At 55.3% G+C, this 10,000-nt stretch overlaps 2 protein-coding genes across 2 annotated transcripts in view; one reads left to right on the top strand and one right to left on the bottom strand.

Annotated features, from left to right (window-relative positions):
- PTSG_12329 (uncharacterized protein) overlaps window positions 1–8,864 on the bottom strand; it is a gene marked incomplete at its 3' end in the record, with an annotated part of 8,865 nt that extends 1 nt beyond the window's left edge. Inside the window, exons 1-27 of the mRNA XM_004993319.1 lie at window positions 8,634–8,864; window positions 8,223–8,299; window positions 8,053–8,080; window positions 7,818–7,902; window positions 7,519–7,609; window positions 7,268–7,352; window positions 7,076–7,138; window positions 6,751–6,825; window positions 6,252–6,358; window positions 6,010–6,089; window positions 5,643–5,741; window positions 5,292–5,399; window positions 4,966–5,066; window positions 4,650–4,742; window positions 4,361–4,477; window positions 3,865–3,976; window positions 3,537–3,673; window positions 3,235–3,330; window positions 2,970–3,110; window positions 2,645–2,727; window positions 2,159–2,264; window positions 1,826–1,915; window positions 1,538–1,606; window positions 1,162–1,283; window positions 586–814; window positions 250–336; window positions 1–119 (exon numbers count right to left, since the gene is read on the bottom strand). The exon at window positions 1–119 is cut by the window's left edge and continues 1 nt beyond it. Of these exons, the coding sequence (XP_004993376.1) occupies window positions 1–119; window positions 250–336; window positions 586–814; window positions 1,162–1,283; window positions 1,538–1,606; window positions 1,826–1,915; window positions 2,159–2,264; window positions 2,645–2,727; window positions 2,970–3,110; window positions 3,235–3,330; window positions 3,537–3,673; window positions 3,865–3,976; window positions 4,361–4,477; window positions 4,650–4,742; window positions 4,966–5,066; window positions 5,292–5,399; window positions 5,643–5,741; window positions 6,010–6,089; window positions 6,252–6,358; window positions 6,751–6,825; window positions 7,076–7,138; window positions 7,268–7,352; window positions 7,519–7,609; window positions 7,818–7,902; window positions 8,053–8,080; window positions 8,223–8,299; window positions 8,634–8,756 (2,723 nt within the window). The 5' untranslated portion in view covers window positions 8,757–8,864. The remainder of the gene's footprint in view (window positions 120–249; window positions 337–585; window positions 815–1,161; window positions 1,284–1,537; window positions 1,607–1,825; window positions 1,916–2,158; window positions 2,265–2,644; window positions 2,728–2,969; window positions 3,111–3,234; window positions 3,331–3,536; window positions 3,674–3,864; window positions 3,977–4,360; window positions 4,478–4,649; window positions 4,743–4,965; window positions 5,067–5,291; window positions 5,400–5,642; window positions 5,742–6,009; window positions 6,090–6,251; window positions 6,359–6,750; window positions 6,826–7,075; window positions 7,139–7,267; window positions 7,353–7,518; window positions 7,610–7,817; window positions 7,903–8,052; window positions 8,081–8,222; window positions 8,300–8,633) is intronic.
- Window positions 8,865–8,899: 35 nt separating this feature from the next.
- PTSG_05505 (uncharacterized protein) overlaps window positions 8,900–10,000 on the top strand; it is a 1,654-nt gene continuing 553 nt past the window's right edge. Inside the window, exons 1-2 of the mRNA XM_004993318.1 lie at window positions 8,900–9,475; window positions 9,788–9,856. Of these exons, the coding sequence (XP_004993375.1) occupies window positions 8,920–9,475; window positions 9,788–9,856 (625 nt within the window). The 5' untranslated portion in view covers window positions 8,900–8,919. The remainder of the gene's footprint in view (window positions 9,476–9,787; window positions 9,857–10,000) is intronic.

Below are 10,000 nucleotides of genomic sequence, written 5' to 3'. Positions count from 1 at the left end.
CACGTGAATGAGTCCATGATTGGCGCCTCTCTGTCGATTCCAAACTCCTCATCGTCGGCAGAGGGCCCAAGATCCACACCCCCGGTGGACCACGACTCAATGTACGCCTCAAGCTGGTCCTGCAGGCCAAAAGTGTGAGGCATGATGTGATGTGATGTGATGTGACGTGTGAGAGTGCGTATGTGTGTTGGGTGTGTGTGTGTGTGTGTTGGGTGAGTGAGTGAGCCACAACCACCAGTGCCGACGTACCTTGGGGATGAATGGCTTCTCGATCATCTCAATGGCAATTTCGCCGCACACGATGCAGTCCTGCCCCGCAATCTCATCCAACTTTGCCTGGAGCGGCGATGGGAACAGAACGGGCGCGTGAGGTGGCGACCTAAGCAGTGGAGCGACACACACACAGACACACACACACACACACACACACACACACAGGCACACGCACACACAGAAACCCACACAGGCACACGCACACACAGACACACACACAGACACACACACAGGCACACGCACACACAGACACACACACACGCGCACACACGCACACACGCACACACACGCAAGCACGGCCACTGCGCGCACATTGAGGGCGAGGGCGCGCCGGGCGCCGGCGGCGGTTGGCGGGAGGTCGCGCAGGTCCTGCCTGATGGTGTTGACGCGGCGACACTGCGATGGCGGCAGGTACTTGACCACCTCACGCATGAGGCAATCCTTGTGGAAGGCGTGGTGGCAGGGGAAGAGGTAGAATGCGCGCGTGAGCAGCGGGTATTCGCACACGTCGCACATCATGTCGCCGTGCACCCGCTCCACCCTGCACAGCAATTGTTGTTGTTGTCGTTGGTGAAATGGAGTGTGAGGGATGGGATACGAATGACATGAGAGCGTGGGTGAGCCAGTGCAGGCCACAAGCAGGAGCACGAACTCATATCCAATGGCAGACAATCAGGGACGAGAGGGAGAAGACGCAGAGCACCACAGAGCCAAGACACACGCACACACACGCACACACACAGACAGACAGACATACACACACATAGACATACACACATACACACACAGACACAGACACCCACCCACACACACACAGACACAGACACAGGCACACTCACACACACACATACACACACAGCCACAGCATGTTGCAAGCACCCAACGCACCTCTTGTTGAGCTGGAGGATGTCGGCCCGGATCGCCCGTGCACTGGTGGTGCTCTGCTCCATACTCTCACGCAGCTGCTGTATCTCTTTGTTGTAGCTCTCAAGGCTCCGTTGGATGTTGCGCTGGCAGGCGGTCGCGCACCACGACGTGTCACGGTGTCATGGTGTTGGTGGTTGAATGAGGGTGTGATGGGGGAGGTTGAATGAGGGTGATTGTGTGAGAGTCCGATGGGACGGTTGTGTGTGGGTGTGAGAACGCGTATGCATGCGCACGACGTGGAATAAGAACAGTTGTGCGTGTGTATGTGTGCGTGTGCGTGTGCGTGTGTATGCGGGTGCAACGATGGCGACAAGCGTTAACGGGAGGCATTAATTACCTGGAACGGGTCGATGATCTTAAAGTCGTCAAAGAGTGGAAGAATGTCTTCAATCTTCAACACGCTTTGCTGTTGGAGCAACCGAGAAGTGGGTTTGGTGGTGGTGTACACATGTCAGGACCAAACAACGCCGAGATGACACAGACGCACACAAGGCAGGGCGACAGAATGAAGGAACCAAGGAACCAACGAACCAACGTACCAACAAACACAAAGGAACAGCAGCGAACCAGCAGCGAACCAGCAAAGGAATAGCAAAGCAACACCACAATTTGCATTTGCCCAAACCTTGAGAAGATCCATGGCCATTGGGATGTCATTCTTGACTTTGATGACGTGATTTGCAATGCGCAGCCACAACTGCTTCTCCCGCGCTTGCTGCTCACGCGAAGCACAGCCAAAGTGTGAGGCACGTGTGTGTGTGTGCGTGTACGCATGTGTGTTTGTGTGCGCGTGTGTGTATGTATGTTTGTGTGCGTGGTTGGGAGGCGTGAACAAAACAGAGTGCATTGACTCCATTGCACAGACGACAACACGACGATAACCTCAGAAGCTCACACCCAACGTGTTGTCAAACATGTATGTGAAACCGCGTGCGTGCGCGTGCGCGTATTAGCTGACGTCAATAAAGTCGATGTCGTCCTTTGCGCGCCTGACTTGTTCAACGGCCATGTCAAGGTCCACAGTCAGAGCCATCTCCACCGCCTCCTCGTACAGATGCATGTGGCTGTAGATTGCAATGCACGCCTCCTTCTGCTCTCACACACACACACACACACACACACACACACACACGGGCAAGGAGTGAGGGAAAGAGAGATGAGAGAGAAGCACGGACGAGTACAAGCGCACAGGGTGTTTTGTGTGTGTGTGTGTGTGTGTGTGTGTGTGTGTGTGTGTGTGTGTGTGTGTGTGATGCAGCGATCTTGGCGACCGTGCACAGACACAGACACAGACAGACAGGCACAGACACAGATACACAAACACACAGATACACAAACACACAGATACACAGACACACAGATACACACACACACACACACGCGCGCGCACACACACACACACGCACGCAACGAAAGCAAGCAGCGTGTTGCATGGTGGTGGGACCTGCAAAGGCTGATGAGCTCGTGTGGTTTCGCCTGAATCAATTCCGCGGCAAACTGATAGATCAGCTGCGGTTTCTCATTGCCCTGACGGTGGTGGTGGTGGCAATGATGGCGGTCGCACATAGCAGTGTGAGCAGGTCAAGGGAGACAGCTCAGCCCCATTCCACCCCCTCCACAGACAGACAGGCACACACACACACACACACACACACACACGCACACACACACACACGCACACACACACACACACACAACAGCACGCACACACACACAGATGCAGACAGACAGACAGACAGACAGACAGACAGACTCCCCGGGCGCCTCACCACTTGTTTGAGGACATCGAGTGCCTTGTCGGCCTGGCCCATTTGGATGTAGTGCTGAACAACAACGTCGTGCTGGCTGTGCAGCTGCGCAAAGAACAGCAACACATCCACGTTCCCGTGCGACGAAATCAGATCAAACACCTGTAGGTGTTCGTTCATCCGTTCGTTCGGGAGCGAGTGAGCGAGTGAGTTGAGTCAGTGAGTAAGTGAGTGAGTGCGTGTTCGTGTTCAGGTGCATGCACGTATGTCGGGTCGAGCAACCGACCGTTTCGCGGTGCAGCACACGTCGGCTGGCATCGGCTTCCAGAAACGACTTGAACTCCTCCATGGTACGCTCATATGTTGCAGAATTCTCCGCAGTCTTCATCATGGCCGTGATGGAGGCGGTGGCAGCGGACGAGGAGGCAGGAGGTGAGCAACAACAGTTCCATGATGAGCACACGAACACACACTCACACACGCATCACACACGCATCACATACATCACGCACACACACGCACGCATCACACACACACACACACAGACCCACCACGACTACTACGACTGCAAAACAGCCAAAGTGTTACCTCTGCCTTGTCGAGAGCGTTGAGAAAGAGTTCGACGAGCCATGTGGTGAGGAGGGCGCGTTGCGTAATGTCTCCACGCGAAAGGCGATGAAGCTTCTCCTCCAGAAACGTGCGCAGAGGGCCCTCCTCTTGCTTATCTGCTCACATGTCGTGTCGTGTCGTGTCGTGGTGTAATGGGGGTGAATTGTGGTAGATTGTGTTGTGGGTGATGTACTGTCAGCACAGCTGCTGTCAACGAGTGCCTGCGACAAGCACCACTCCACAGCAACCAGGGTCACGATCACCGCCACCACCATCACCACCACCGTCTGCTCCGGTGTGTGCGCACCAAGGAACTTGAGGGCGATTGTCTCAAAGGCGACGTCTGTCTTCGAATACGCACGGGCCGCGCGGCCAAACTCTTGGTTGTCAAACAGATACGCCGCTTGCGCGGCATGCACCTGGTTGAGAGAGAGAGAGAGAGTGTGTGTGTGTGTGTGAGAGAGAGAGAGAGAGAGAGAGAGAGAGAGAGAGAGAGAGAGAGAGAGAGAGAGAGAGAGAGAGAGAGAGAGAGTGTGTGTGTGTGTGTGTGTGGAAGGGGCAAGGGGTTGTACATAGCAGCGGCGGTGAAGGTGAGACGAGGTGAAGAGCGGTGGGGGCGCACGTCGTGAAGGCGTCACTTGTGCCGAGGAAGACAGACACACACACACACACAGACGCACAGGCACACACAGATACATACAGACACACACACGTACACACAGACAGGCACACAGACACAGACACAGACACACACACACAGACAGGCACACGAGCGAGCATGCGTGTGGGCCAATGATAGCAACCTCGTTGCGTTCATCGTCTGAGGTGCAGTAGTCCAGGGCGGCATCGAAGTTGCCCTTGTCCATCATGAGTCGCCACAGGTCCCGCGTCTCGTTCGCCGTGTCGATGCGGTAGATGGTCTGGCGGCGGCGGTGGTGATTTCGGGACCAGAGAAGAAGGGCAAGGTGGAGAGCAGACAGTGTGAGGATGAGGATGAGGGAGGGTCGTGTAGTGTGAGGTGTGATGGCTACGGTGGTGGTGTCACTTGTGACGACGGTGAGGGTGATGGCGCTGATGGTGATGACGGACAACCTTCTCGGAGTAGCACAGCACGTCCTCGGATGTCGGGTCGCGGACAATGCCCTGGAAGCGGCCGGCAGCGGTTGGCATCCGCTCGTCCATCACCTGCACACCCAAGATGGAGGAAGGGGGGTGAGGTGAGGTGAGGTGAGGTGGGCTGTTGCGGAGTGGAAGCACCCAGGTGCAGATCAGATACATGCGTACAGATCAGAGAGGAGAAGTGTACCTGGACAAGAAAAACACACGACACACAGGCACACAGACAGACACACAACAGACAAACAGACAGACAGACACAGACACAGAGCAGCAGCCGTGAGGGGCAGACCTGCTTGTTGTTGACGGTGCAGATGGCGCGGATCTGGTGGGGATAGAGAAGGAGGAGATGGAACTCCGTCAACACGAGCGATTCCGGCACGTCGGCCTCGTCTTTCGTCCATGTGAAAGAACGGGGTGGGGGGGGTGCGGTAGTGGTAGTCGTAATGGTCAGGGCATGAGCAAGCGCACGCACACAATGGCGTCAAGATCAACATAGACACACACAGACATGAGCTACGCGTGAGAGCGTGTGCATTTCAACATGCGCCATGCATCTCTGCCACTTCCCACCCGCCTCCCAACAGCACACCCCTCTCCCTCCAACAGCAGGCGCACCTCCGACGCGGTCTGTGGCCGGGTTGTACGGGATGACGTTGAAGGAGGGGATGGCTGTGCTCTCGTCTCGCAGCGCATTTGCAAAGTCAAAGTGTCCGCTGTATGCCCCTGTCGTGACAATGACAATGACAATCAATGGCAAGGGTGGTGGTGATGGGTGATGGAGGTGTGAGATGTGAGAGGTGTGAGAGGTGAGAGGTGTGGAGGGGAGGTGTGAGAGGTGTGGAGGTACAGGGCTAAGCCGACGACGACGATGCTGATGATGATGACAGGTAGAAAGCGGATGAAACCACAACACAGCGTAGCACCGCCTCTTCACTCGCGTGTGTATGCGTGCGCGTGTGCACGGACCAAGCGGGGTCATCCAAGCCATGGCCTCTGCGGTGGACGGAAACCGCTGGTAGATGGACAGCTGCGACCGCGGCAGCACCGGCGCCTCCTGGCCCCCGCCTATGGCGTGATGTGATGGTGGCGTGATGGTGTGATGTGGTGGTGTGGTGTGGTGGCGTGATGTGATGGCGTGATGTGATGTCGTGGTGTGATGGCGTGATGGTGTGGTGTGATGTGATGGTGTGGTGTGGTGTGATGGTGACGTGGTGTGGTGATGTCAGGCGTCGTGTGAATAGAGGCAAGCCGCATAGCGCCAGAGAGAAAGGTGCAGATAAGGTTGACGAAGCAAACAAATGGGGTGTGTGGTGGCGATGGCGTAGGAACTGACTGGAGAGCTCGTGGCGTTTGAGGATGTTCTCGAAGCGCTGCCCCTCTGGACCCGGCGGTCCCATGTACTGCAGGAACCGGCTGATGGTGATGGCGATGGTGATGGTGTTGACGTGAGTTGTGAAGGAGGCGGGCTCATGGCATGACGCGCATTGCACATTCACACACATTCACACACACACACACACACACGTGCACACGCGCACACACACACACACACACAGGCGGGGGAGGATGGCGTACTGTGCGCATGCGAGGATGATGTAGAAGCGGCTGCCGAGCTTCGAGCTGCGCTGCACATCGAGATGGATACCGATGATCCCGCCTGGCGCATCCGACACACTGAAGATCTGGCAGAGTGGAGAGTGGAGAGTGGAGGGAGAGGGAGTATGAAGGGGTGTTGGTGGTGTTGGTGGTGGCGGTGGTATGGTGATGAGATGAAGAGTGTATGGCGTGGGTGTGGTTGTGGGATGCACGAGGTGGTGTGTACAACCCAATATGTCAAGGGGAACGTGAATGCATGGGCAAAATGCATGTGAGGGACACGAGCGCATTACGAGCACCAGCACCCACAATGATGAACACCCACGTAGCCACCCAGTCACGCAGCGGCACACAAGAAACACACACACACACACACACACACACACACACACACACACACACACACAAGGCTGCCATCCCTGTACACACGAGCATGACAGCATGTTAGTGTCGACTGCTGCTGCGCTGTGCAGCGTACCTGCTGCGCGTGGTGGTCGTTGTGGTTGACGGTCATCTCAAACACGCTCCCTTGCGCATCCCCAAGCAGAATTGGCTGGCGTGCGCGCATGAATGTGTGTGTGTGTGTGCATGGGTGTGCGTGTGTGTCGAAGGAAACAAAGAGAGCCTGTGCATCACAACGAGCACAACGCCATCTCTGGTTCATGTTCAGCCAAGCCGTCAAGAACACACACAGACACGAGCATGCATGTGCCTGTGCGTGTGTGCCTGTGTACAAGTATACATGTACATGTATGCATGTATGCATGCGTACGTGCATGCGCATGTGTCTGCGCGTGTGTCACCTGTGTGGCAGGGTCGCCGCGCTGTGCGAGCGGATTCCAGGCAACAGCCGTGATCTTGCGGCGCTGTAGTCATGATGATGATGATGATGATGATGATGGTGATGACATTCAGGGAAGGGGCACAAGTAAAGGCGAAGGTGAAGGTTTTGGCAGAGAAACAGAGACACAAGTGTGAGTAGCTGTGCACCGAACCTTGACAGCGTGAAGCGTGTATGGTGCCAGCTTTGGCGAGGCGAGGTGAATGTAGAAGCACTCGTGCCCATCGGAGCACACAGTACTGCAAACAACATAACCAAATGCACACACGCACATGTGCATTGCATACAAGGGGTGTGAGCAAAAAACATTGGCACGACTGCTCGCACACACACGGACACAGACACACACACAGACACAGGCACAGACACACACACACACACACACGCCAACGTGCACACACCAACCAGGTGATCATGTGTGTTGCTGTTGGATCGATGAAGACGCGCTCCACCGTACACTGGCCCTCCCGCTTGCGCGGAATGGGGTGGATTTCCTCTGCACTCGCACAAACACACCATTCACACCCGGCAGCGGTTACGGTATGGGCAGATATAAGCTGAACCTCAGTGTCACGTGCAGACACAGAGAGACACACACACACACACACACACAGACACAGACACACACAGACACACACAGACACACACAGACACGCGGACAAACACAGTGCAACGTGCAATCGATTTGTGTGACAGATACGCACCATCTGCTTCTGCACCGCTGAGTGCTCGACGGACGATGGTGGAGTTGGAAAGGACGACAAATGCAGAGCCGCCAGCACAGATGACCTGATGAACAAGCAGTACGCCATTTGGCTTGAGCTGCTGCGACGGACGAAGTGTGCTCCTAACTGTGCACCCACACCAAGACACAAGTACTCAGGCAAACACACGCAAAACCACATGCAAACATGCCAAACGGGGGACACGGAAATGCACCTGCTGGATGCTTGTTGAAGGCGGCAACCTGAGGTGTATCAAGGGGAAGAAGAGTGTAATTGTAAGAAACACAAACAGGCAGGGGCGACAGATGTACGGAAGCAAGCGCGCATGCTGTTTTGTTGACATGATCATCATGGTCAGTAGACAGCGCTTGGATAGCCACTGACTTGAAGCCGAGGCGTTTCTTGGAGAAGATGGGCTCCTCAATGATGACGTCCGATTCACCGTAGGCAGAATACGCGCTCTGTTGCAATTCCCACAATGGAGGAAAGCGGGGGTGGACCGTGCGGAAGGAGAAGTCAAAGCAGGGTGAGTCGAAGCAGGGTGAGTCAAGTTACATCAATGGGTAATGCCATGAAGGGAGGCAGATAAGCAGACGGACAGAAGCGAAGGCACATGACCACAGCTGCACGAGCGCAGACGCACGCCACAAAAAAAAACGTGCGCGATACAAAGGCCATCACACTCACAGGCGCACGATGCAGGCACAAACATATGTGCACGATGCAAGCGCAAACACATTCACACAAACACAAACACAAACACATTCGCTGACACAAGCACACATATGCGCTGACCATGTTTGCATCCACAACGTCGTCCTCCATGTCGTAGCCGGAGAGGCCACCGAAGCGAGAGGTGAACCCAAGGCCAAAGGTGGCCTGGGTGTCATCGTCGTCCAGGAACCCACGTCCAAACATGGCCGCAACGCGCCCACCTAGTGCGAGTGTGAAGGTGGAGTGAAGGTGAAGTGGAGGTGGGTTGGTGCGAGTGCTTGTTTGACCGATGAATTGGTTGGTGGCTGCGTTGAATGTGCGACACGACAGCATTAAATGTAGTGCGTAAGGACCACCACCACCGGATATGAACGACGGGGTTGCTGCACCACGTGTTGCGACAACGAAGAAGAAGAAGATGATGGGAAGGGGAGGAGGGAAGAAGGAGGAAGAAGGGGAGGGCAAGGAGCAGAGGAGCAGGAAGGGAGGAGACGGTGTGGTGAAGGGGGTGATGGCGAAGGAACACAAGAGCAAGAAGGACGGAAAGAAGAAGCACAAGCAGCAACAGCAGAAACAACAGAAGCAGGACCAGCAGGAGATGAAGACGAAGCAGACCAAGAAGGGCAAAGGTCAGCCAGAAGCTGGTGGGAAGAAGACCGTCACGAAGAAGCAGGAGAACGGGCAAGCAGCAGCGAACAACGAGACAGCAAAGCGGAAGAAGAAGAAGACGAAGAAGGGAGCGAGTGAGATTGACGACATCTTTGCAAGTGCCGCCGCAAGCAAGAAGACACAAGACGCCAAGGATGCAGGTTCGCAAGACGGGAGCAAAGGCAAGGGCAATGGAAAGGTGCCCTCATGGACAAACAAACTCAGGGCCAACGATGAGGACGACTTTAGCGACAGCCAAGGGCTGCGCAAAAAGAGTACGCTTGTGTATGTGTGTGCGTGTGTGCGCGCGCGTGTGTGTGATCGGGGTTTGGGCGTGCGTGCTGTAGATGTCGGCATGCCTGTCCTTTGTTTGGGAAGCTGTGGTTGAGTGCATGTGTCAGAGGCAGACAAAACACGGATACAGACCGGCACACACGTATACACACAGACACGCATAGACACATACACAGACACACACAGATACACAGACACACACACACAGATACACCGACACACAAGGTGAAGCACGAAGTGATGCATGTTGATGCTCATGACGTGTTTGCCTTTGATGTGATTGAATGTGACAGAGCGAAAGATGATTGATGGCCTTCGGGTGTACACATATGAGGAACTTGGTATTCGCGCAGATAGCGGAGGTGAGACAGCTCAGGCACGGCCAACTCACTTGACACGCCAGCCAGCAAGCCTTGCTTGTGTGTCTGTAGTTACGCCCACGCCCTGCTGGTAGCACATGGTGCAACACACACACACACACACACACATACACACACACACACACA

This window comes from Salpingoeca rosetta (genome assembly GCF_000188695.1).
Source record: "Salpingoeca rosetta unplaced genomic scaffold supercont1.13, whole genome shotgun sequence".
Taxonomy (NCBI): Eukaryota; class Choanoflagellata; order Craspedida; family Salpingoecidae; genus Salpingoeca; species Salpingoeca rosetta.
The sequence above is the reverse complement of the archived record's forward strand: the minus strand, read 5'-3'. Positions and strand labels throughout refer to the sequence as shown.